The sequence below is a fragment of the Sinocyclocheilus rhinocerous genome, unplaced genomic scaffold, assembly GCF_001515625.1.
Source record: "Sinocyclocheilus rhinocerous isolate Xijiao unplaced genomic scaffold, SAMN03320098_v1.1 scaffold6424, whole genome shotgun sequence".
NCBI classification, from domain to species: Eukaryota; Metazoa; Chordata; class Actinopteri; order Cypriniformes; family Cyprinidae; genus Sinocyclocheilus; species Sinocyclocheilus rhinocerous.
This window is the reverse complement of record NW_015623666.1, coordinates 30,604-58,296: the sequence shown is the minus strand read 5'-3', so window position 1 is coordinate 58,296 and position 27,693 is coordinate 30,604. Positions and strand designations below refer to the sequence as shown.

Here is a 27,693-nt window from a genome sequence, read left to right as displayed (position 1 = left end):
TGGAGCAAAAATCTGGCTTTAAACTTGAAAGAAATAAAGATTTGACATTTACCGTGATAATTATCGATATCGACTGATATTTAAAAAGTTATCGTGATCATTTTTTTGGCCATATCGCCCAGCCCTAATCAAGATACATTAACTTGAGAAGCAAGTCAGCATCATTATGATGCAAAAACATTGTAAAGTTTAATATTTATAGGTTTTTGATTTACTGACTACAATTTCTTAACACAAAATAATGATCTTTAAAAAAGCATCATATGACCCCTTTAAATAAAAACATAAATAAAATAAAACAAATAAAATACAAGAATGCTTAGCATTTTTGTCAGTACAAACTTAAAATCTGGATAAATTAGAAAATTCCATAGGTTATTTTCACAAAAACTGATTTTTTTTTCTCTCACACTGTCTATATTTTAAAGGGGTGATTCACAGTTTTTTTTCTAGGCTTGATTGTGTTTATGGGGTCACGAACCCGTGAAGTAACTCGTTGTAGTCCCTACCAGTCGTTTTTGTAGGCATTAAACTGCCAGAATTTTAAAAGACGATATCTCCGTTTGCATTGAACTTTCAGCTTCGTAACTTTGCAGATATTGTTTATGCTCAAACAGCAACATTACACACTAACTAACGTTAAAAAAGTGAAATCACAATGAACCACCCCTTTAACTTAAATATTTATAAATGATTGCAGTATTTGATTTACTTTTTTTTATTATAATTAACTTTTATTATTATTATTATTTATTATAATTTAATTACAAAATAATAAATAAAATAAAATACAAGAATGATTTTCTCATAATATTTGTCTTCTTTTCCAGCACAATTTCATTAAACATTTTTTTTTAAAATCAAGATAAATTAGTTTGCATAGTATTTGACTTTGTTTATTGACAATTTGTCTGTAACTTATCTTGATTTTTAAAAATAATGACTTTTTTTTAGTATTTTTGTCTTGTTTTCGAGTACAAATATATAATAACTCTTAAATCAAGATACATTACATTGAGAAGACTTCATATCTTAAGTTATTTTGCTTTTTAAATAAATGTATGTTGATTTAAGAATGTTTAGATATTATATTAAGTCTTTTTTTCTGTAAAGTTCTAAAAAGGTCTGAAGTAAATTTTTTTAACCACACTGGAAGATTTGTTTCTCACTAAATTCTGTCATTTTGTTTTATCTTGATTTAAGAATGTTTAGAAGCAAAATACTAAAGAAAATAATTTTTTGCAGTTTTGGCCCGTTGCTGATGGGAGATGTCCTACCTTGTGAAGATGTGTACGGTTCGGTGTAATGGCCGTTAAAATGCATCTGAGGTGGCATCATGTAGGGTTGTGGTTTTGGCTGCATCATAAGACAAAACAAAAGCAGCATTATTCAGCTAGACATATTAACTCTGTCCCAAACCTGGAGAGCTGCCCATCTAGACTTTGTATTTGAAGATATACAAGTGCACACACAACATCAAGCATTGGTTCAAAGATAGAAAGCATTAAAAGTCCAATTAAAAGCTTTTTAGTTTTATGTTTTTTATGCTTACCATGACATTTATAAGGTTACATTTTAGTTAGGATGCTGCCTTAAAAGGGAGCTGCCTAGTATGTAGAGAGCAAGGTTTTGGAACAGAGCTACAGTAAATCACATCAAAAACAAATGAGATCATGCAGAGCTGACAAACTCCAGAAACGTACTACAGAACAAGCTCCATAGCAAAACTGTTGTATAGTCATTGAATAACTGGTATAATGCTGACCAGAGACATTCTCGTCGAGGACCGTCGCCTCACTGTGTTTACAGGAGCGGGCTGTGTTTGTCTGTAATAAAACACAAAACAATAAAACACAACTGTGAAATAAACCAGAGAGTAATAAAGGTCAATGTTTTATTCGTCACATGCACTGTGATACTACAGTACAAAATCAGCGGTTTGCATTTTGCACTGCATTCAAATTTTCATGACAACTCACAGACACATTCTATATATATATATATATATATATAAAATAATAATATTTATAAAAGATTATAGCATTTGATTTGCAGCTGACTACATTTAGTCCGGATTAAAAATAAAATACTTAATGATCCTAAAATAAACAAAGAAAAGTTATTTTAAATTGTAATAATATTTCACAATATAACTATTTTTACTGTAATTTTGGTCAAATAAATGCAGCCTTGGTGAGCAGAAGAGACTTCTTTAAAAAATATGTGCATTGTTGCATTGACATTATGAAAATAGGGTGCATTTTACCCACATTATCAATATTTAACTAATCTATGATGCTGTAATGGGGAATTATTGTAAAGTTAAATATTTATTTTTTTTAAAAAGTAGTATTTGATTTACTGTCTATAAATTATCTTGATAAAATAAAATAAAATAAATTTGTAATGATCCAAAAAGGGCTGCATTTTATTTAGGAAAATAGTTTTATTTTTATATTACATTTGCGGTAAAATATGACCCGAGCATGTTGTCATGCCATTCCTTAAAGAGTTATCAGGAGTTTTCTGTCACTCTGTAGCCCATGAGAAGCTCTGAGCAGTAAAGCATTGATGCCCTCGTGCAGTCAGGCTCACCCCTTGTCAGCAGGAACAGAGGGACGAGAGAGGTTTGGAAAACGAGGAAAAGAAAGAGAGAGAATGGACCTCTGGGAGCCCTCAGAGTTTGGGCCGTCAGACAGCTCTCTGGAGACAGTAAATGGATAGCGGTGAAGGAGGACACACAAAACTACAGACGCACTGATGAAGCAGCCAATGATTTTAATCAGCCAATTACTGATTAAACTAACATAATCAGCAATTTTGTTTTGTTTTTACGTACTTTTTTCAGTAAGGATACATTAAATTGATCAAAAGTAACACATACAATATTGCAAAACAAATTGTATTTAAAATAAATGCTGATCTTTTGAGCTTTCTATTCATAAGACACGTTTCCACAAAAGTATGAAGTAAAATAACAGTTTTTAACAATGATATGAAATGTTTAGAATGATTTCTGAAGCATCATGTGACACTGAATGATGCTAAAAATGCAGCTTTGATCACGGAAATAAATTACATATTAAAATATGTTTATATAGAAAATAGTTATTTGAAATTGTAATAATATTTAATTGTTTTTACTGTATTTTTGATCAAATAAATGCAGCCTTGGTGAGAAGAGAAAGACACTAAATAATCTTACAGACCCCAAACTTTTGTTAGAATTATTTGCTAAATTATGAAAAGTTTTCTTTTTATTGTGCATATAATGTATTCCTGTTACACATCCAAGCAAAAGATCAAATCCACTAATGACTGAATGTTTAGTCACAACATTAAAACATTTTTTTAGGGGAAATAAAAGACAAATGACCAGCATCTGTAAGAGTCTATAGATTTGTTCATATTGTATTGGCCAAAATGAGTGCAGTTCTAACAAAAACACACGACAGAAAACACAGACACATAAACTTACAGACTGCTGTTGTTAATTTTGTAAAACTTGTGCCGCGCCAGCCACATTCTGCATACATATTTGGACGTCTCCATGTCCTCCTGAAACAGAGCCAGAACATTTTTACTGAATCAAATCAGGCCAGAACATTGACTCGTGTGTTTCAGGGCCTAAATGAGTGGTGTTCTTTGGAGGCTAGCTACAAATCTATTCACGAATATGAATGGACATACACACAGGCATATGTGATAGCATAACTCTAGGTTAACTTCAGTCTTTTGGCTATTTTAGGAAGAGAAAAGCATCTTGACTTACGGTCTGGAACTGGATTGTGTCTTCTTTGTTGGCAAGCTCCAGGGCAAAGAAAGACTTATTATGAGTCATATTATTTATGTCATTCCACCTGCAGAAACAATTAAGAGCTCGAGTCAGACACATGACGGCAAAACACAACCTAAAAACACGATACACTGGACGATAAACAGCCTTTTGAAGACGAGGGCAAGTCTTTTGACAATATCTATATTGATTATTCTTGCTCTGAGGAAGGGTGATTTTTTGCCCAATTTCAAAATTTCAATAAGTAAAATACAGAAATAAATCTATTTACAATCATCAATGCATGTTTTGCACACTTTGTTTCACTATATTAAAACAAGAATAATCATATTCATTTAAATGCTGCAATATAAAACATTGTGATTAGTAGTAATATTACCTATATAATATTTTAATTTTACATTTTTTTATATTTGATAATAATATTTTATATATTTTTAATAATATTTTTATTTTTATTTTATTTTAAATGAATATCACTGCAAAAAAAAACTTAGGATTGCTAAACATCAAAAATGTGTCAATTTATTTTATATATCTCACCAGCTTTAATGAATGAATGCAAAAAACACACAAAAAGATGAATGCACACATACCGAAACATGAGAGCTGCTTTCCCATTTTTGTGCTTGACAAAAATCCCGTCCAGACAAGAGCCGATAATCACATCTGCGCTCTGAGCATCCTGTTTAGACACAAGGAAAAAATTTTAAAATAAAGTATTGTGAAATAATTATTCATTTAAAAGGCTCTCAGTGTCTTAAAATAATTAATAATTCAGTAACGGATCCTCTGCAGTGAATGGGTGCCACCAGAATGAGAATCCAAACAACTTCAAACCATTGTTTCTGGCCAAAATAGTCGATAATCCATAATAACACTTCCTCCATAGAAAAAGTCCATCCCCTGTTGTCTCTCACATCAAAAGAGCTGTTTTGGACGGTAAATGGTGCATATTTCTCTCCTGATTCAGGCCAGACGACTTTTTCAATAGAAAAATTACTGGATTTGTTGCTACAAACACGCAGCTTTTGTCTTCTCAAGACATTAACTGATGGACTGGAGTGGTGTGGATTACTTGTGGATTACTGTGATGTTTTTATCAGCTGTTTGGACTCTCATTCTGACGGCACCCATTCACTGCAGAGCATCCATTGGTGAGCAAGTGATGGAATGTTACATTTCATTCAAATCTGACGAAGATGACTTAAGCAAAATGCATCACGGGAATCTATTATAAGGTAAACTGAATTCTTTAAAACTAAACACTCATAAATATATCCCTGTGCATAGATATTTTAGGTGCATGCATTTCTCACTTTCACACTGTCAAAGCAGTCGTGTGCACTCTTGCACGATGAGCTTGCACCCATGAAAAGGAACTTGAATTACACAAAGAACAGCTTTTCTTTGCTGCTTTACCTTTGCTTGGACACTCTCCCCACCGTACCCCTCCATCTTCTCCACCTCCTGCATGTAGAGTAACTCCGCCTCCGGTGCGGACAGACCTCTGGGAAACAGAAAACACACACACAGCTTCGACTTGAGACACTACAGCACAAAGGTCACATTCAACAATGCACTTGTCATCTGATGTCATTATCAGACTCATCTGTGCTGATTCTTCCTCATGCTTATCGTGCATTACTCGAACAAACAACGTCAGAGCATTGCAATTCGTATGTATATTTCTTCCAAGACACTAAAAAGTTGTTTCATCTGCATGACCTGCCATACGAAGAACTATTACGTAAAGTATAGATTGTTGTTTAATTCATTACAAGAAAAAGCTTGACTAGAATATAGAAATAACTTTTAATGTACCTTCTGTTCACGCTGCAAAAAAGTGATGTTCTTCCTCAGAATTTTTGTCTTATTTTCCAGTACAAACGTACAAATGTTTCTTAAAGAAAACTGAAGCACTGAGAAGCAAAGAAAGCTGAGACACTGAGAGAAAAATGACAAGATATGAAGTCTTGCTTTCTGAGAAATTCATCAAAATGAAGTGAGTTTATGAATAAAACAAGAACAAATATCTGCCAATGTGAAGGAAAATCAACTTAATTCAAAGGAAAAACATGTTTTCATATAACATTGACAGACATTTGCTCTTGTTTTATGCATAATCTCATTTAATTTTGTTCAGTTTTTCAGAAAACAAGACATTGATTTAAGGCCGTTTAGATACTTGTATTGGAAAATAAAGACAAACATACTGAGTAAATATTCATTTTTGCAGTGCATGCAACATTTAATGCCATGACTGAAAATGTAATACTTTTTTACTCTGATTTAAGACCTTTATTTGTGGTAGGAGTGAAATAAGACTTTAAAAGAGCCGCAGAAACGCTGATCAATACATTTTTTAATCAACTATTCAAATCTAACAGCATTTTGTTACTAAGGTTTAAAATAGAGCTGAAATTAGCCCTTCTTTCATAATGCATTATATAAAAACATGCCTTTTTTAGAAATATAGGCCTAAAGGCCAAATAAAAATATCGCAATTTAGATCATTTGGATTTTATATCAGCAACAAAATGTGGCAAATATTTCAAAATATATATCCCAGCCTTAACGTGTGCCGAGCACATGTAAACCTCATCTGAAAGACTTTCTAAAACAGAACTTTTGCAGGAAAGCCAAGAGCACTTATTGTTGCCTTGTATCCAAAGCTGAAAGTCTGGTCATAATTCACGTCAGGGGTTTTACAGCTGCCTTTGAAATCCTCTAACAGGAACCATCTGAACACATCTGATAATCATGAACCTCACATAAACAGCGGCTAACAGTCTTTCAGCCTTTTCCAAATGGGAAAACTAGCACATTTCAGAAATGACTACAGCCTCTCACCGGTAGTTCTGATAGAGCATGGAGACTTTCTGGGTGGCCTCTTCCACAACCCTCTCGTCCTGTATCCATGGCTGAGAAAAGCGGAGAAACAGAGTTGAAATAACAGACTTACGACATATCCTGCAGCCTTTAAACCTAAAATAGACAATAAAATGTTCAATAATTCCTTACCATTGGAAAAAGCACAATTTTTTGAAGGAATTCCTGGGAGTCATATCGATTGAAGTCTCCAAGGTCAGCTAAAAACCAACAGACAAACTATGTTTAGCGTGAGATTAAAAAAGCCTACAAATAAAACAATGACATTGATTCCTCAAAAGAAGACCCATGGGGTGATATTTTAGTGTTTTTATTTTTTACTAGATGCACTATATGCATATATATATACACATTATCCGAAGATGCACATGATGCATTCAAATCTCTAATCCATATTTTATGCATTTTATTGTGCAAATTATTTTATTAATTTTATTTTTTTAATTTAAATTATATAATTATTTTTATTGTATTTAACAAATTACTTTATTTATTATTTTTATTTTACTAATTTATTTATTTTTTACAAATTATTTTTTATTTTGCAAAAAAATTTATGTACTTATTTTTATTTCATTTTACAAACGTATTTTTTTTATTTATTTAACAAATAATTGTATTTGTTTTTATTTTTATTTATTTTATTTGCTTTTACATTGATTTTATGAGTTTGATGTTGGGTTTAAAATATAAAAAGTGAGATGACACTCCTGCAAAATCATCTACAGCATTTATAGATATCGCACATCTAAATTTAGAAAAGCTGAGAGACTTTTTGTTATGGAAGGAATCGATTTAGCCTTTGTAACTGTAGTAGCTCAAAATTAACAGCATGCCTAATCAGCCCGTTAGAAATGTTCACAGCTATGCCGACAATCCGAAACATCACCATCGCGTGAAGCCTCCTTACACAGCAATGCTGGTGCACAAAAATAACTCCCGCTGAATGTCCAGCCTCATCGAAACAACACAAACCATGCGGAGACAAAGGCCTGTTGCCTTTTGATCTGGTTGCGACAGTGAGTGACGTCAGTTCCTCTGCTTTGCTAACAGCAGTCCAGTAACTGGTGCTGCCAGATATATCTTTGCCAGCAGCGTACGCGATTCTCGAGCCTGGCAGCACAGCTTGATAAATGATGCTCTGATTTTCTAGACTTCCAGCCCGTAGAAATACAAAACCGTACCTTCATGATGGAGTATCTGAACCAGACACTGGCTGAACGTTATCTTAAGAATGTTAAAGCAAATGTTCTCTTGCAACATCAACTTATAACTGCGTCTCAAAACACCTTCCACATAATGTTAGGGATTTGAGAGTGGAGGGGAAAATTGTCATTGAATGATTTGATTCAATTTCGAATCACAAGCTTGTAATTCAATTCTACTTTATTCAATAATGATTCAGTCAGTATCGATTCATAATAAATTGTTTCATTTGATTCGTCAGTTGGTAGATTACAATAATATTAAAGTGATTTGTGTACACATTTTTTCATTTTTTTAAATAAATATTTAAACAGTGGCTAGCATAAAAACACTTTAATTTATTCAAACATAAAATATTGAACGTAAAAAATTAACAACTGATTTATACACAATACTTAATTTACATTATATACAATATTATTTAAATTATTTAAATAATAAGTTTTTATAGACATTTAAACAGTGACTGTCATAAAAAAAATTAGTTTTCATGGCGGATTTATTCAAACAAACATACATACAGTAGATATTAAAGAACAGGTTAAAAAGTAAAAGAAATATAATATATAACATAGCACATATTTAGCAAAATGCTCCTCTCTACAGTTATTTTTTCTAATTGACTAACGAGTTTATGGGAACTGAATGGCTTTTCTGAAGTAAACGTAACATAATACATACGTTTTTTTACTTTATTGTTTAAGCTTTTTTATTGATGTTTTTCCATAGATGAAAAACTGATTGCAATTTAGCATAAACTAAAAGATAGATTTTTGGTTTTTAAAAATCAATATCTGTTTATTGAATTAAGAAAAAAATCAAGAAATTAATATTTTCAATCCAGCACATTTTAGTATTTTTTTTCCCTTTTTAAAGGGGTCATCGGATGCAAAATTCACTTTTACATTTTACATTTTAAAATGTGTCTTGGCAGTATGTGTACACAACCACCCTATAATGATAAATATCCACCCAGTGTTTTTTTTTTTTTTTTATCTCTATAAATCCAAACCCCTTTCTCATATCAAGCCGTTCACAGATTCTTGGCAGAATGATGTAGTTCTGCACAGGCCCCTCCCACGATTCTTGATTGACAGTGGCGTCAGTCTTTGGTTTTATCACAGACCCGCCCTGAGTGAGCTGTCATCAGTCCACCATTGCTTCGACGCCGGAGCAGATGTAGACAAGAATGTCTCCTAAGCGATTGAGGTGTTCTGTTGTTGGATGTAATAATGAACATGGCAATCGTCATTTACTCCCGACATCTGAGCTGCTGAATATGCAGTGGATTACCTTTGTTTTTGAAGGGAATGCGCCCCCAGATCTACCTAAATGGGTCTGTTTGCGCAAATCATTTGTGATCCAGCTTCACCTCCAGAAGAAGTGAGTAATAATGTGCTAGTTAGCAAGTTTCACGATGAATGCGGCTAAAGTTTACAGTCTCTCAGAGAGCGGCTCGGAAGAGAGGGGCGGGGTCAGCAGAGCTCATTAGCATTTAAAGTGACATGCAAGGAAACGGGTTGCTGTAAACAGAGCTGATTTTGACAGGGTAGTGTTGTTTTACACTACCATTGAGAAATTTTAACCAAACTATGTTACAGACCTACTGTGTCACTTGTGGACGCGCGTTCACGACAGTATCATGACACGAGCAAAAAAAGTATTCTCGTAGCTTCGTAACTTCGTATCTTAAATTAAATTGTGTTCCGAAGATGAACGAAGGTCTTAGGGGTTTGGAACAACACGAGGGTGAGTAATTAATGACAGAATTTTCATTTTTGGGTGAACTAACCCTTTAAACCACAGTATCCACAATAACAGCATGTTTTCACTGAGTAAATAATAACAGGAGTTTAATTTTTTGGTGAACTATCCATTTAATGTCCAATGGAATGGAACCAACTGAAGAGAGTATTAATATTACAAAAACAAAAGATTAACGATAAGTACATCATCTGAAAACGAGGGCAGCGCAGTATTAGACCTGCATCAGTCCTAATATCTCAGTATGTTCATATACCTGAAATGCCCAACATAATATCCAAAAAAATACCTTGCACAGCCAAGCTGGCCAAATGAATGGCTTGCTCAATGGAGCACGGGATCTTCCCCTCCAGAACATCTTTCTTCAGCTGGAGATAATACTGATATCTGTGCGGAAAACAGGAAGTGAGTAAAGGTGTTCTAATAGCACTGCTGTGATCATTTTAAACACATTCTCATCCTTAACCTGGTTATCTCTTGTTGTAACTGGGTAACAGACGACACGTAGAACACCACCCCAAAGTAAACGGTTGGCTCCAGCCCATACTTGTCAAGCTGTTTCTTCAGCGGCTTCTCCAAATCAATCCATCTCTGCTGGTTTTGTTTGTTGAAGTACCAGAGGCTGAAATACGTTATCTGGGGAATGAACAGAATTTCACTGATTGCGCTCTCACTCGTGAGAAACAACAGGCCTGGGGACCAGACATTCATTTAACTTCAAATCAGTTTTTCTGGAGGTGAAGACCGGGCATTAGGGCTGTGTGATATTGAAGAAAAATGCGATATGTGATACCTTGTTAAAAAATGCGATATTCGATATGCGATACGATATTGCTTAAAGTGTGTAAAATCAATTTGAATTATATTTTAAAATATTTAAAAATGAAAATTATTCAGCAGCACGTATTTATAGGCTGCTGTCCCTTTAAATCCGACTGCACGGATCCAGTATAATGATACACATCCGATGTATTTCTCACCTGTTTAAATTCATTTAAAACATAACCGACTGCGTTTACGAGAATGATCGTCGAGACGTGTACTATTGACATGATTCGATGTGTATGTGTCTGTTCAAACATGAGGAGATGCGAAAGACGAATCAACTCGATCTGAAACGCGTCTCTCTGTGTGTGCGCGCTTCAGGTGTGAGTCAGACAGCAAGACGAGACGCCAAAGAGTTGTTTTCTGCAACTTATTGCACTTAACTCTTTTTAATGTCAAGCAATTCTCTGCTATATGCATCTTACTAAAACTTTGACCTTTTGCAACATTTTGATTTAAGTAGCCTATTATTAAAATGATTCAGATATCGCACGACCTTGCGATATGCATATTGCGATATTTCGATAATTTCGATATATCGTGCAGCCCTACTGGGCATATTCTCAACGTTTTGACTAAGACGACTCTTTGGCAAAAGATTTGCAGCTAAAAACCAAAGAAATTGAGAGGTGTGACATCCTAAAATAGCCTAATTTCTTTATATAATAAAACCTGCTGTTTTTATGAGCTCAGACTAATTGAGATACTACATGCATGGAATATTTAGACATTTAATGTCATGTCACACAGCAGGATGGTTACTGATCTTCAAAAATAGCTAAATGGTGATTAAAACAAGTGTAAAAAAACTGAACAAAAATAATCATCACCTACAGCATCACTTTATACATTATACTAAAATATTGACGCTAATAAAAAAACAAAGACGACTTGATACGTGTCAAGTTTATAGAATAAAATAGTTTTTCTAAACCATTTAAAAAAAAATTTCCAAATTACATTAAATAATTATTATACAAATAGTTTGTATGATTCATATTACGCTCTAAACTGCATGCATAGAATATTTGCACTTTTAAAAAAATATATATTAGAGAGCAGGACTCTAACTGATCTACAAAAAATAGCCAAAAATGTGAAAACCTCTTTATGATTTCACAAAAGTACCTGCTGACTAAATCACTCTACTAGTTACCTTTACTAGCACACACTACAAACAGTGTGACACACTTATCTAAAACTATTTAAAAAAAATTTTTTTCTAAATTACTTCATATAATTATTATACATGCTGTTTTTATTACTCAAGTCAAACTACATGCATGAAATATTTGTACTTTACCTTATGCATTCATATATATTTAACCTACATTCTTGATGCTAAAATGGACATAATATTTGTCAACTTTATAGGTTACAAATGTTTTTCCAATTAATTTTGCAACTACTAAGTAAAAAATTGCAAAATACAAAAACTTCACATTTCAAATGCTATACTTAATATAAAACTATTTTAATCAACATTTTTCGAATTCCTTTATACAACTACTATAGAAGCTGTTTTTATGACTCATTAAGTCACACACTACATGCATTAAATATTTGCACATTAAAAATCCATACCAAAATGCAAGACTAAATGATGATTAAAATGGGTGAAAACTTAAAACTAGTGATGACCAGTTACAGCACATAAATATACCCTGTATATTATACATATAAATTTAACCAAAAATCTTGATGCTAAACTAGATATAATACTTGTCAGCGTCATCTAAAACTTCTTTAATCAACATTTTTCAAATCCCCTTTTTATACATTGACTATATAATCAGTGTATGACTCATATTAAGTCACTGACTACATGCATGAAATATTTGTACTTCTAAAAACTGGACTATAACTGAATCTGCAAAAATAGCTAAATTGTCATTAAATGGGCGAAAAACTGAAACGAAATGGTGATTACTTACAGCATCTTTAACTTGTGCGTTAATATAAATTTAACCTATAATCCTGATGCTGAACTGGAGATGATATTTACCAACTTTTTCGACTATAAAATAGGGATGTAACGGTATTATCAATATCGCGATATCAAAACTGTGTCGATATTATTGTGGTCACATGACGATATGAAACGATAGGTATTAATAGGTATAGGTACAAAATAAAAGTTTTTTAAATATATTTGTTTTGGGCCATTATGCTTTGGCACATTACATGTTAAACGAACTTAAACCGAAAGCACAATATGGCTTAATCCCTTCATCAAGTCTGTTTTTGCTGCACATTTCAAAGCGAAGCGCACACTTTGTTCATGCGATCAGCTCGTGATCCGGTGTTTTCCGAGCCTCAGAACGGCTCCGTTCACAGTGAATGAATGCAGTGAACTCGTTTGTTGCACGTGCTGTGAGTTTAGCGCACGTTTGGGAACGCAACAGCCACCAGTTAGGTTTCATTTTCGTGGCAGATGATTACAGCATTTCACTAGATCTGTAGTGAGACGCATTTTTGTAAGCCTGTTTTCACTGAAGCTGGAGTTTTCTTTCAAAATAAAAGCTCTACTATCGTTTCCATCAAAATATAAGCTTAAAAGTGCAGCATGAATTGCTGACAGCTAGCGGTTTAAATGCAGTCCAAATTCAAAATATCTCTTTCAAGTGTAGAAATTAGGAAAGAAGTATTGTAATTTCCCTACTGTAAGTGAAAAGCAAAAATAATATACCTATGAAATATTCATTTTCATTTATTTTACAGTGAAATTAGGTGTTGTCACACGTCGATTAACCGGTGGGAAAATTTCCTCACCGACACAACCCTATTTACAATATATGGCTACTATTGTTGTTGTTATTAATATTATTATATTCTAATTTGTTTGGCTTCCTAAAACACCAGTGTGAATGTAATTTAGACTGAGACAATATATCACAAATAAAAAGAGGGTTGAGTGAGTCCCCTTTAAAGTTCAGGTACAAGTCAATTCACTGACTTTTTTCTGACTTAAGTTTTCTTAGTTAAGAACACGGGTTGGAGCTCTTAATTTTCACTCTCAAAGTGCATTAGATAGAATAATTTAACTTTAAAATGTACAGAATTTACGTTGTTTCCCTATTCTTAATTTCTTTTTTTCTTTTTAAATATCACAATAAATATCGTACCGTGGACATCATATCGCAACAATATCGTATCGCAAGATTTTGATATCGTTACATCCCTACTATAAAACTTTTTTTAATTACCAATACTGTAATTTTGCTTGAACAACAACAGCATCAGGATTTTGTAAGCATGCACAATTAATACAGCTGATTAAATCACTGTACTAGTCACCTTTAGGCTACTAAACACACTTTACTAAAAGCCACAGTTGGCTGGTCAAGAAAATAAGACTCACACAACATGTCTGAAAAGACACGGCAATCTATAACTAGATATGGATGGCATACTAACACGATAATCTGACTCAGACTTCTCAAGAGCAGCTGACTGCATGCAAATGAAGCACACAGAGTCCAGGCCGAGTTCTTGGCACACATGCATTTAGGGTGTTTGACAGCATTTTGGTAGCAGTCCTAGAATAAGCCGAGACTCCAGACGGCACCAGTGAGCTAAAATAAACACACGCCCAAACTGCGTTGTGATTTCGACCAGATTAAACCAAAAACGACGGCAATCCTACCTCCCGTAACTCGAGTCTCTGCGCGACTGCCTCCAGACATTCCTGTCCCGTGCTTTCCACCGAAAGCGTGAACTCCACATATTCAGCGTTGAGCAGCTGTATGCGGGTCACCAGGCAGCTTTTGCTGGACACCGTGTATCTTCTGGTTCTCTTGAGCTTTAATCCGAACGGAAGGGGCATGTTGCACCGGTGCCGCGACCCTCCTCGAGCAGAATGATTGGATTCAGCTTTTCTCTGCGCTTAATCCATGGAGGGGTGCTGGATTATACAGGGTTCCACAAGACAAACACATGAGTCCCTGGATAAAGACAAACCACAGCAAAACAGATTAGCAACGATGACATTCACAGATACAAACGGCCTAAACGCTCAGAGTCATATCAGTATTTATCTACTCTTTCTGATAAAATCACAATTGGTGGGTCACAGATAACAAGCAGAAAAAACTATGCAAATTAACCATGTAATCATGCATAATTTGGACAGCAAAATAAAGATGGTTATCAAATTTTACAAAGAAGGAAAAAACGCTTTCCATATTTTTTTGAGGTGAAAACTCAAATATTTCTGTCACTTAGTATGACTAATACAATAGTAACTGAAGTGTTTGTTCCATAAAAAAAATACACAGAATATTCGATAAATTACATTTACATAAACTTATTATTTGTGTGATCTAAAGCACACAAGGGGGTTTTCAAACTGAAAAAAAAAAACATTAGAAAAATGTAAAATAGAATAAATAAAAAAATATAAATATATATTAAAATAAATAAAATAAAAATAATGCATTAATATATTTAAATAAATTATAAAATTGTTTTAAAATAATAACAATTAAGATTAAAATAAATAAATACTCATAAAAACAGTACAATAATATATGGAGTAAACAAACACTTTATGTAAATTAAAAAGTAAATATATTTTTAATAAATACTTTACATTGGCACAGTATACCTATTTAAAGGAGTATAAAATTGGATGGCTTATATAATATTAATAAATGTGTGATTTTAGCGACATTTTTGCTACTTTTGTGTGATAAACAACTTAGGTCATCACTCAATATCCAATTCCAAAACTATTTCTTGAAGCAAAACCAGTTGAGAACTACTATAGATATAATGCGTTTACTAAAATCTATTTTAGAAGCATGACATGAAACAAATTCACACAGACAACACATGCACAAGCTGTCAGACAGTGGAAAACTCAAAATACAGATCAATAACAATTCATACCGTTATGAATCAATCACAATAGTATAATGAGAACAAACAAATGTCAAATGACTAACAGCATGTTTTATACATATCGAGCATTATGCACATATACAGTCATATTTTTTATAATTATGATATTAAGAAATTACATATTTATTACGAATATAATAATTATCCACTATGACTATTATTGACATCGAACAAATAGGACTAACTTAAACAACAAAAACAAAACAATAACAGAGGAACCGTGATTTAGGCTTAAGGCCCTCAAATCTATAAAAATAAGCATTTTATTATATTAAAGTACATCGAAGCACTTAATTCCGCTGTCGTTGTTAGAAATCCGTTGGTTTTTCTGCTTTTACGAAATATAAACAAACACCAAAAATGTCTGACTAACTTTTGGAGCAACAAGTGACCACAAAACCGCACGCATCCAGATGGGACTTACACACTTCATTAAATAAGACGTCAAAGTCTTCAAAAACATATTTAAACGTCTAAATAGGTGAGATTTATTAAGATGACTGAGTTTTAGCTTTATTTCGCGTTTAAGAGCGCGCGCTGGCTAGCGCTGCTAACACTTTTGAGTAAAACTCTGGAAAAGAATGATTTCAGAAACTCTCCGCCGCTTACCTGCTGGATTATCTGATTTATTATATCCTTGATTTATAGCATGAATAGGTTTTGAGGTAGGAATTACTGTTTGTGATAATAATCCGATATTTGGTGGAGTTTGTTTTTTCGGGATTGACGCATGTTTGAGGTTCCTCGGGTCACACTCCTGCTGCTGCGTCACATCCGCTCGGAATACCAGAGGAAAGGTGACCGGGAACATATTAATCCGCGGCACTATTTTCTCTCACACCCACAAAGTCTTGACGGTTTTTTTCGGTTTCATAACAGTCACAAGCTGATTTTGATGGAGAACTCAACTCAAAGAAATTAATGTTAGGTTGTTTTTTTTTTTGGACCAGAATAACAAAGTTATATCTCTGATCGAAAAATGAGATAAGATTAATAAATTGAACAATTGTGCTGCGCCTCGATACAAGCCGCGCATTACGTCAGACGCGGGGAATGCGTGGAATGAGAGCAGCTGCTGTAAAGCCATGTGAATAACTGCACATTATTTACCACAGTAAAACTCTGCTTTCTGTAAGGGTGTTTTGTCATGATAAGCAAGACTTTATCAGCTCTTGAGGATTTGCAGGTGTGTAATAAAACACAGTGTTGTCATATTTGTGCCTGGTTACCTGTTAAACTTTTAAGTGAGTATTTAAGTTTAATGTTTATTGCACGTTAACTTTTGCTGATATGATTCATTATCGAGAACAAATTAAGGTGTACAATAAACAAACCAAATGTGATTGCAATAGCATTTAATTATCTTTATCCAGTATTATAAATAGTAAACAGTAGTCATTTGAAAATATAAAAATACATATCATAGCACAGTTAAAGTAAGAAGTGTTTCATTTCTCAGTAGTTAAAAAGCAAAACACTCAGTGGACAATTAAATCAACAGCTGCTAAAAGAAAACTGTTAATTAAATTGTATAGTTCAGTGTAAAAACACGTGTTCAAAGTACAAATAACAGTTTAAGCCACTCGTGGTTACCTTTACAGACAGCTTTCTTCTGATCACTAAACCAATCTACCTGAATACTGCAATATTTAATCTTAAAAAAACAAAACTAAAACAAATGACTGTATTTGAGACAGACACAAGGTTTTGATGAATTATGAGTATTTCAAAATTCCAGTTTAAATAAGTTTCACTATATCAAGTGCATCACTGAATATGAATACTGCACTTGTACATGTTGTGTAAAAGTAAACCAATTCAAAGTAGTAAAACTAAGTCACAAACTAGGCAAACGGTTTTGTATTTCAAAAATACGACACAGCATGTCTTTTGAATCCTAACCAGACTACATAACCAATGAATGCCCAAATTGAGAGCTGAAAAATTCTGGAAAGTAATGAATACTGCACATAACATGCTGAAATACTGTATAACCATCACTCCATGGAACACACGTGGCTTTTCTGTATAAAAGTAAAATAACATTAAAAAAGTAAACGAAGCAGAAATCTGAAATTCTGCAGAAACTGCAAACAATTACAGTGTGACAAAGCAAAAATCAGTGTGCTTTTGCAAACATTTCACTGAGTCAAAACTCGTCATCGCTGATGTCTCCTCTCGTCTGCTCCTGTTCAAACACTTGCTGTCGAGGTTCTGACACACTTAAAGACTCCGCCATGATTTTCCCAAGTTCATCAACCTGTTCTGACACCTCATTATCGTCTGCAGTGCTCCTGGGATTGAGATGTGTGTCATCATTCAGGGAGATCTCGCTGCCTTCATTACAGTCCTCCAGACCGGCTCGACTGTGGTTCACAGGTGTGGACGCTACAGCGGGAGTGACGTCCTCGCTCTGGCCTCGGTCCTCGTTAAACACTTTATGAAGCAGATCATCACCATCATCTGATGGCAGCGTCTGATAGATGACAGGACTGTACGACGTGACGGCGGCAGCAGGGGGACTTCGCAGATCCTCCTGCAGATTGTCTAGAAGGTGCCGCATTTTGTTCTGTTGGGAATATTAGAGAGATGGACGTCTGTGAGTGAACGAGAAATGAAGTGATGCCGAGGAGTTTGAATACGGAGTGATAAGTCACATGTTCAAAAAGATGCTTGGAACTGAGTGCCATATAATGAAATGTTATGTAATGAATGTAATGAAATGCAAAAATATTCATTTATTAATAGAGTAAAAATTGTAAAATTGTGACATTTTATTACAATTTCAAATCACTGTTTTCTATGTGAATATCTGTTAAAATGTAATTGATTTCTGTGATGCAGCGCTGAATTTTCAGCATCATTACTGCAGTCTTCAGTGTCACATGATCTTCAGAAATCATTCTAATATGCTGATTTGATGCTCAAGAAACATCTCTGATTATTATCAATGTTGAAAACAAGCATGTCTTTTGAATCCTAACCAGACTACATAACCAATGAATGCCCAAATTGAGAGCTGAAAAATTCTGGAAAGTAATGAATACTGCACATAACATGCTGAAATACTGTATAACCATCACTCCATGGAACACACGTGGCTTTTCTGTATAAAAGTAAAATAACATTAAAAAAGTAAACGAAGCAGAAATCTGAAATTCTGCAGAAACTGCAAACAATTACAGTGTGACAAAGCAAAAATCAGTGTGCTTTTGCAAACATTTCACTGAGTCAAAACTCGTCATCGCTGATGTCTCCTCTCGTCTGCTCCTGTTCAAACACTTGCTGTCGAGGTTCTGACACACTTAAAGACTCCGCCATGATTTTCCCAAGTTCATCAACCTGTTCTGACACCTCATTATCGTCTGCAGTGCTCCTGGGATTGAGATGTGTGTCATCATTCAGGGAGATCTCGCTGCCTTCATTACAGTCCTCCAGACCGGCTCGACTGTGGTTCACAGGTGTGGACGCTACAGCGGGAGTGACGTCCTCGCTCTGGCCTCGGTCCTCGTTAAACACTTTATGAAGCAGATCATCACCATCATCTGATGGCAGCGTCTGATAGATGACAGGACTGTACGACGTGACGGCGGCAGCAGGGGGACTTCGCAGATCCTCCTGCAGATTGTCTAGAAGGTGCCGCATTTTGTTCTGTTGGGAATATTAGAGAGATGGACGTCTGTGAGTGAACGAGAAATGAAGTGATGCCGAGGAGTTTGAATACGGAGTGATAAGTCACATGTTCAAAAAGATGCTTGGAACTGAGTGCCATATAATGAAATGTTATGTAATGAATGTAATGAAATGCAAAAATATTCATTTATTAATAGAGTAAAAATTGTAAAATTGTGACATTTTATTACAATTTCAAATCACTGTTTTCTATGTGAATATCTGTTAAAATGTAATGTATTTCTGTGATGCGCAGCTGTATTTTCAGCATCATTACTCCAGTCTTCAGTGTCACATGATCTTCAGAAATCAGTATAATATGCTGATTTGCTGCTCAAGAAACATTTCTGATTATTATCAATGTTGAAAACAATTGTGCTGCCCAATATTTTTGTGGAAACGGTGATACATTTTATTTTTCAGGATTCACAGATGAATAGAAAGTTCAAAAGAACAGCATTTATTTCAAATAGAAATCTTTTGTAACATTATAAATGTCTTTACTGCCACTTTTGATCAATTTAATGCACGCTTGCTCAATAAAAAAACATTTCCTTCAAAACAAAAAATAAATAAATAAAATACACTAAAATACGGTATTTTAAAAACAACTGCTAAATCCAGTCCATGAAAATACATTACACAACTTAACAAATCTAATATTGAGTGTGAGCACAAATATCCCATGTTATTGCAATAATAAAATAATATAATGAAGAATTGTTTGTGTTTTTCCTCAATTAAATCACTTTGTATAAAAGCATCAGATTAATGAAATGTAAAATCCAAAATGCTCACCTCATCTAATCGATGTCTGTTCATATCAATGTGACGTTCAAACACTCTCTTCAGTACCCTGAACAGACCGATACTTCATTAGATAAGTCAAACGAACAAAAAGTGTCATGCAATTTCTCTTCCTACAAAATAAACGTTCTCACACACCTGTCAGAGTAAAGGCCTTGCGATAAGATCTCATTCGTCACGTCTGTAATGAACTCCAGGTACATTAATTCTTCCTCCCTGGTGAAAAGAACAAGTTCAGAAGGTCCAGAGAATGACACATGAATGAAGATGAATAAACTGAAAATACAAATGACTGTATGCATGATTATATTCATATATCATGTCAAGTACATCTTTATTTCTAAAAGTATATCAAGAATTTGAAGTGAATATCAGTGGTTTAAATGTCACATTAGTGTAATGCATGATATATTTCAGGGGTCTGGTGCAGGACACTCACTCTGCTGAAACCTTTCTCATTATGGGAGACCTCATGCCTTCTGGTGAAATCCTGAAACAAAAGAAAAGAGCCTTTTCTTTTATATATGCCACTATAAAAATCATTTTATAGGATGATTTTATAGGATCTGCATGCTTTCTACAACTATTATAAAACCATAAGACATTTGTGTGATATACAGAAATCTGGCAGACATCATTTACCTGGAAGACGAGAAAAGAAAATCACCGTCCCTAAACCTGCTTGTCTTGCCGTGATGTCTAAATGAATCTGTTTCTTCATCCGACCACTCGTGATCGAGAGTAAATGGCTGCAAAAAGATTAAAACAAGATTAAAACAAGATGTCAGTGTATTGATATTTGAGCTTCTCTTTTGTCTAGATTCCAGCTCTGGTCAATATGGACATTCATCAACCAACTTCAACCACCAGCAACCAACCAATTAATCCACTTTTAGCACATGCATTAAAAAAAATAAACAAACAAATGCATAAATAAATAAATGATGCATAAATGAATGCATAAATAAATAATGCATAAACCAAAGGAAAAATAACTGCATAAATAAGTAATGCATCAATCAGTGCATAAATAAAAAAAAAATCAATGTATAAAAAAAAAATCAATGCATAAATAAGTAAATAAATAAATAAATCATAAATCAAACCATAAATAAATAATACATAGATCAATTAATAAAAAATGAATGAATGAATGAACTAATCAATCAATCAATCATTCAATCAATAAAAATCAGTCCATAAATAAACAAATCAATATATAAATAAATAGGTAAATGCATAAATATATTGCATAAATCCAGCCATAAATGCATACATAAATGCACAGATAGATAGATAGATAGATAGATAGATAGATAGATAGATAGATAATAGAGGAGTCAGATAGATAGATAGATAGATAGATAGATAGATAGACAGATAGATTATAGAGGAGTCAGATAGATAGATAGATAGATAGATAGATTATAGAGGAGTCAGATAGATAGATAGATAGATAGATTATAGATAGATAGATAGATAGATAGATGGCATTATGATATTTTGCAGAATGTCCCTCAAAGGTCCTTCAGACTTGCCTGGGACTCGAGCTGTGGAGAAAAGCCTCGTTTGGACCGTGTGCTGCAGACAACAGAAAAACGCCCCGTTATACTATCAGGTCTCCACAATACCATTTGAAACATAATATAATAGCTCTTTCAGTATCATTGGATATACCTCCCGTGGTACGTCTCCTGTCGGATGACTTTAGAGGAGGATTTCTCCTCCTCAGCTTTCCTCCGTGGAGGTGTGTAATAGCGGTATTGTAAGAGCGTGGACTTGTGGTCTGATTTGAGCGTTCTCGGGGTGAAGGGTTTCTCCTGAGTGAAGCGATGAGCGTGTTTCAGCAGAACGTCTCCGCTGTAGGTCTTCTGTGTGGGATCCTGAAAGCTTCTGTATCCTCTCTGACTGGCGGACGTGGCACAGGACGGACCCGCGGGATGCCAGTGAGGGTTTGGGCTTCGGTACGTCAGCTCTGAGGCGGATGGGAAATGGTTCGCAGGGGACGGATATACGATTTGTTTGGAGTGGAATGAGGTGCTGATCCTGGGTGAGGACATCAGAGATTGGTTCAGGTAATGATAGGCACTGTCGTCACCCTGAACAGAGGGTCTGCTCTGGAAACAAAGAGTGAACTTCAGTTCTGAGTACAATTTCTGCACAGCAATCTGACGTAATGAAGCACCAAACGTTATCTTACATTCTTAGAAGTACAGGAAGTTCTTGAGTTTATCCTAGTGCTCCTCTGGGAAGTGGATCTTCCTGATTGACTCAGAGTGTCTTTCCTTAATTGCTCACGGCGCTTTTGATCAACATCTACAAAAAATATTTAAAAAATTTTTTTTTTTTTTTAAATTAGTATTAGTACAGCATATCTGGCTAAAAAATTTTTTTAAATATATTTTATTTGATATATTACATTTATATACATGTAAACATTTGACATTTACACATAAATATATACATTATATTTTATATATATTAAAATATAATGTATATATTTATATAATATAAATAGATATGGTTAAATATATTTTATAATGCATTTATATTATATATATTATATACAATAATTAATTGTATTTATTACATAAACTTATATAAATTGATATTATATAAATTCATACATGAGATTTAATATAATTTAAATTGCTAAATTATTTTTGCATAAAGTGGACTTGTAAAATGGTATGTTTACTTACATTTGACATTGCTATGCATGCTTTTAGGCACTGAACAGTCCACAACAGCTAAAAGAAAACAAAAGAAGTGGTTAAGTATATAAAAAAGACAAACAAATAAGGCATAAAGAAAATGCAATGAAAAGCCAGTGGCTTGATGATAAAGATGTAAAAAACTATAAGCTTAGCATCCTTGTAACGGTGGCACGTATCTGAATTACCTTTGGCTGAATACAGCTTTCTGTAATGTGACAACATGTGGTCTTTAATCATGTACTGATTCATCAGTTTGCCAGATGAGCCAAGACAGTAACCTGCAAGAAGAATATTAGAGCCATTACAGACTATAACAATCAAGTTCAAGTTCAGTTTTATTTCTAGAGCAACGCGTCTCTCTTAAATGCACATGCCATGAATGATTATAAATAGACTATAATGGTCTGTGTTTGGTCAGATTATTATATTTGATTTGGCGAATATCATTTACCTGGTTTAGTGTCCATGATGAGAAACTCTCGCAGGAACCTCATGCTCAAAATACTCGTGTTTCACCGGAAATCATCATGTTTAACGTTCATACGAACGTCTGAGGTAATGCAGTCAAGTTAATAACACTTGATAAATAAATATATTTTATTTTATATTCACAGTTATCATCTTTCCAGCTATCTGTCTTCGCTACCGTGAAGCTTCGCCGTCGCCATGTTGGTTACTATGCGTGCGTCTGACGTCATGCAGTCGGTAACGTAAGCACGCACATGTCCCCAACTTCAACTCGGCAGTCTTGCTATTTTTAAAATAAAATAAAATAAAATAATATGAAATAAGCATATATGTGAAAACCTTTTGTAGTCTTACTGCCCAAATCTGGTTCTTTCTGCTAAAAGGAACGAGACTAGGGCATAGTAATCCATCAGACACAATGAATACATCAATATTAATAAATAGTCGCCTATACTAACATCCCCATCAGAAAACAACTAATCAAATGGTCTTACTCTCAGATGGCATTACTTTGCTTTAACCATGGTACACTTTAAAAAATGCTGATATTAACATGATATCACAAGGGTACCATGCCTTAAAACCACGGTAATACCATGGTACTTTTTGTTTAGTGTTGTAAAGGAACATGATTTAACGCGTCTCTCTTAAATGCACATGCCATGAATGATTATAAATAGACTATAATGGTCTGTGTTTGGTCAGATTATTATATTTGATTTGGCGAATATCATTTACCTGGTTTAGTGTCCATGATGAGAAACTCTCGCAGGAACCTCATGCTCAAAATACTCGTGTTTCACCGGAAATCATCATGTTTAACGTTCATACGAACGTCTGAGGTAATGCAGTCAAGTTAACAACACTTGATAAATAAATATATTTTATTTTATATTCACAGTTATCATCTTTCACAGATGTTTTCCAAGCTGCCAGCTATCTGTCTTCGCTACCGTGAAGCTTCGCCGTCGCCATGTTGGTTACTATGCGTGCGTCTGACGTCATGCAGTCGGTAACGTAAGCACGCACATGTCCCCAACTTCAACTCGGCAGTCTTGCTATTTTTAAAATAAAATAAAATAAAATAATATGAAATAATACTGCCATTGACTTTTATCATACAGACAAAAATTATATTATATTATATTATATTATATTATATTATATTATATTATATTATATTATATTATATTATATTATATTATATTATATTATATTATATTATATTATATTATATTATATTATATTATATTATATTATACTGCCCTAAAAATTTATGATATTTATGCATTTATAAGATAGGCTTTTGACCTCAGTTAATGACATCTAAAAACTTTATTTAAAGCTATGGTTGCTAACTTACTTATAATTCATAAAGATAGCATTTTTATTTTAGTATATTAATCAGATAATAATTACACAATTTTGATGATGTAAAACCAACAACATTACAGCTGCAGTTTTAAAGATGTTTTCTTTGGATTGTTTGACTACTCAAAAGAGAATAGAAAAATATAGGCATACATAAACAAAACTCTGGCTCTTAACCTCTCTCTTCTTTATTCAAATTTGATCTCCGAGTCCTAGAAGCAGAGGAATCCTAAAACCGTCAAAACTGCATCTCTGCATTTATCCTGTGTCCTCTTAAGGAGTAATTTATTACTTTTTCCATGGTTACTATAGTTAAACTATGGTAAACACAGATTGACCATGCTTTTGCTACATTAACCATAGTTAAAAAAAAACAAAAAAACACCATGGTTACTATAGTTAAACTATGGTAAACACAGATTGACCATGCTTTTGCTACATTAACCATAGTTTAATAAAAACCATGGTTAATTTTCTTAAAGGATTTGTATCTGTGTATACTTAATTTCTTTCTTTATTCGTTGTTTTGTTTTTATAACTGTACTGCCTTAATGGTTTGATGTTCCCTTTCGATTCGGTCACTTACATTGCTTTGGGAATTACCCTTTCCTCCAAATACTACTGAAGCCTTATTGAATCACGCAAGTGAAACTGGCCAATGGCGTACAAGCGCGTGAAATATGAGGGGTTTCCACTCTATATAAGGCAGCGCTTGTACGTCATCCATTCAGAATCTTTTCCTTCAGCCAACCTTCTACAAGAAGCAAGAAGCCTATCATCAAGAGTACTCACCGTGATCTACATGCTGCAGTGGACACGCCTTCTCTCCCCTGCTGTGTTCCGGTGAGCTTTGGACAAGGATGACCTCTCGCGATTGCCTCTCCTGCGTAAAGCCAATAGAAACTTCTGATGACCATGAGTCGTGTGTCTTCTGCCTGGGTCACGCCCACTCGGAGGCGGCGCTTGGGGAGTCGGTCTGCCCCCACTGTGCAGATATGAGCCTCCGGACTCTCAGGCTCCGTGTGGCCATCGTCCAAGGCGATGAACTTGACCAACTAGCACTGCCGCTCTCTTCCTCTGCAGCCTCTTTCGAGCCAAGGAGGAAAGTGCTTCTGATGCGGATCTGACAGGGTCAGGTGACAAGAGAAGCAAGAGAGGAGTGGTCCAACAGCCCGCTGGATAACACTGCGCCCCACGGCAGTGACGTGGGGGACCTCCATCATAGTGATGTCGAGCTCCTACACTTCCTGTCCAAGGAAGGCAAGGCTTTCTCCACGGCGGGCCAAGACCGCACGCCTCTTTTGCTGCTGTTCGGCGCGAGCATGAGCCGGCAGTGAGACCAAGACAGCCGTGGCCGAAGCGCCGTCAGGGCTCGAAGGGCCAGAGACCCCACCCTGACAGAGGCGGCAGGCCACCAGCACCGGAATCAAAGCCGTGTTCCTGATGCTGTCTCTCGGAGGAAGAAAGCTGCACCCAGCGCCGAAGACGAGCCACTGAAGAAGTCTGCTCGCTCCGCTGTGTGTGTTTACCACGCCCCCTGCCTGTTGGGGCGGTGAGAGCAATTGTCATGTTTGTGTTTTGACTGTTCCACTATGCAGTGCAATAAAGTCGAAAAACATACAAAACTCACCTCAATATCAGAGCAATTCTCCTCCTCTAACTCCCCTCTCCCCCATCACTCACTCTTACATTCGTGTGGTATTAAACTCCCCGCCCCCCAATGGTGAGTTATCCCTCACGGTGTGCAGTTCGCCTCGCCCGCTGTCACAGTTCACAGAAGCGTGACAGGCACTGCCGGGGGTATCAGAGTGGGTTATGAAATCAAAAAAGAACGGCTACACGCTTCAGTTCTTCCGCAGGCAACCCTGTTTCAACGGTGTGTTAATGTCCACTGTACGGGAGCAGAATGCCTCAGTTCTGCGAGAGGAAATACACAGTCTCCTCGCAAAACGTGCTGTAGAGACAGTGCCCCTAGCAGATTGCGAGAGCAGCTTCTACAGTCATTATTTTCTGGTACCAATGAAAGACGGTGGACTCCGCCCAAACTTGAACCTGAGACCATTGAATCGCGCGCTTTCGAAGCGCTCGTTCAAAATGATTATGCTGAGACAAATCCTCTCATACATCAGACCGAGAGATTGGTTTATCTCCGTGGATTTAAAGGATGCTTATTTTCACATTCAGGTAGCCACAGGCGTTTCCTGAGCGCGTCTGTCGGAAGAGCGCTCACAAAAACTGATCAGCTCTCTCGCAGTCTTCAAGTTAGGGCACTCTCCCCCGCTGAAATGCTTTCAGAGGACGCTCGGCCAGATGGCTGCCGCCTCGACAGTGTGCAAACTAGGGCTCCTACATATGCGACCGCTTCAGCTCTGGCTAAAGGGCCGGGTGCCACAGAGCGCATGGCGCGTGGGTACCTTGCGCATCAAAGTGACGCGCGACTGCTGGGATGCGCTGACCCCTTGGCACGATATGACTCTGTATCGCCGGGGTGTTCTTACTGGCCAAGTGATCAGAAAGAAGACTGTTATGACAGATGCATCGAGCACGGGCTGGGGAGCCGTATGCGACAACAGACCAGCCTTCAGGACTTGGTCAGAAACAGGAGAAGTTGTGGCACATAAACTGTTTGGAGCTCCGTGCTGTAACCTAGTGCTCGAGTGCTTTCTCCCGGACATAATTCAGGCGCTTTCTCCTGCGCCTGAATTATGGCGCAGACTTACTGTCGAGGGGCGGGGTGATCTACGGGGAGTGGAGACTACACCCTTTGACAGTCAATATGATTTGGAGTGTATTCGGCAGGGCGGAGGTGGATCTCTTCGCATTAGCGGAGAACATTCACTGCCCGCTGTTTTATTCACTGACACACTCTCCCCTGGGAGTGGATGCACTAGCTCACAGCTGGCCGAAAGTATGCAAGTATGTCTTTCCTCCAGTGAAACTTCTGCCTTGCGTGCTTTGCAAAATCAGAGAGGACAGACAATCTGTTCTGTTAGTGGCACCGAAATGGCCCAATCAGCCGTGGTTCCCAGAATTGGTGCAGATGCTGGTAGCCCCCTGTGGACTATCCCACTGAAGAGAGCCCTCCTCTCTCAAGCACAGTTAACGATATGGCACCCAAATCCAGAGTCATGGAGCCTTCATGTCTGGCCGCTCGACGGAGCTTGCCTGTAACAGATGCACTTCCTCAGCGCGTGTTGAACACTATTTCTGAGGCTAGGGCTCCTTCCACTAGACGTCTTTACGCACATAAATGGAGAGTTTTCACAAATTGGT

General features: G+C 35.7%; 3 protein-coding genes across 3 annotated transcripts in view; 1 reads left to right on the top strand and 2 right to left on the bottom strand.

The window, feature by feature from the left end:
• The window catches only part of ptpn21 (protein tyrosine phosphatase non-receptor type 21), a 32,535-nt gene extending 16,371 nt beyond the window's left edge, over nt 1-16,164 (bottom strand). Inside the window, exons 1-13 of the mRNA XM_016530369.1 lie at nt 15,995-16,164; nt 14,130-14,427; nt 10,125-10,294; nt 9,948-10,045; nt 6,821-6,888; nt 6,650-6,720; nt 5,219-5,306; nt 4,393-4,481; nt 3,773-3,860; nt 3,479-3,558; nt 2,596-2,703; nt 1,766-1,826; nt 1,278-1,356 (exon numbers count right to left, since the gene is read on the bottom strand). Coding sequence (XP_016385855.1) covers nt 1,278-1,356; nt 1,766-1,826; nt 2,596-2,703; nt 3,479-3,558; nt 3,773-3,860; nt 4,393-4,481; nt 5,219-5,306; nt 6,650-6,720; nt 6,821-6,888; nt 9,948-10,045; nt 10,125-10,294; nt 14,130-14,309 — 1,180 coding nt within the window. The 5' untranslated portion in view covers nt 14,310-14,427; nt 15,995-16,164. The remainder of the gene's footprint in view (nt 1-1,277; nt 1,357-1,765; nt 1,827-2,595; nt 2,704-3,478; nt 3,559-3,772; nt 3,861-4,392; nt 4,482-5,218; nt 5,307-6,649; nt 6,721-6,820; nt 6,889-9,947; nt 10,046-10,124; nt 10,295-14,129; nt 14,428-15,994) is intronic.
• Nucleotides 16,165-18,359: 2,195 nt separating this feature from the next.
• On the bottom strand, nt 18,360-23,181 carry spata7 (spermatogenesis associated 7). The gene is made up of 11 exons (XM_016530719.1): nt 23,033-23,181; nt 22,767-22,859; nt 22,567-22,614; nt 22,065-22,180; nt 21,542-21,981; nt 21,403-21,445; nt 20,507-20,613; nt 20,304-20,354; nt 20,003-20,080; nt 19,856-19,913; nt 18,360-19,036 (listed from the first exon to the last, which is right to left on the bottom strand). The coding sequence occupies exons 1-11, from the start codon at nt 23,073-23,075 to the stop codon at nt 18,617-18,619; spliced, it is 1,497 nt and encodes a 498-aa protein (XP_016386205.1). The 5' UTR covers nt 23,076-23,181; the 3' UTR covers nt 18,360-18,616.
• A 3,708-nt stretch (nt 23,182-26,889) lies between these two features.
• LOC107722016 (potassium channel subfamily K member 10-like) overlaps nt 26,890-27,693 on the top strand; it is a 28,556-nt gene continuing 27,752 nt past the window's right edge. Inside the window, exon 1 of the mRNA XM_016530278.1 lies at nt 26,890-27,328. Coding sequence (XP_016385764.1) covers nt 26,890-27,328 — 439 coding nt within the window. The remainder of the gene's footprint in view (nt 27,329-27,693) is intronic.

Bases quoted from the DNA above. Each gene is read 5' to 3' on its own strand.
- spata7 (XM_016530719.1), bottom strand. From the start codon at position 23,075: ATGAGGTTCCTGCGAGAGTTTCTCATCATGGACACTAAACCAG. The intron at 22,615-22,766 runs GTAATTCAGATA...GTTTTCTTTTAG, and splicing joins AAAGCTGTATTCAGCCAAAG to CTGTTGTGGACTGTTCAGTG. The intron at 20,614-21,402 runs GCAAGTCTGAAG...ATCTTTTTGCAG, and splicing joins CTCCACAGCTCGAGTCCCAG to CCATTTACTCTCGATCACGA.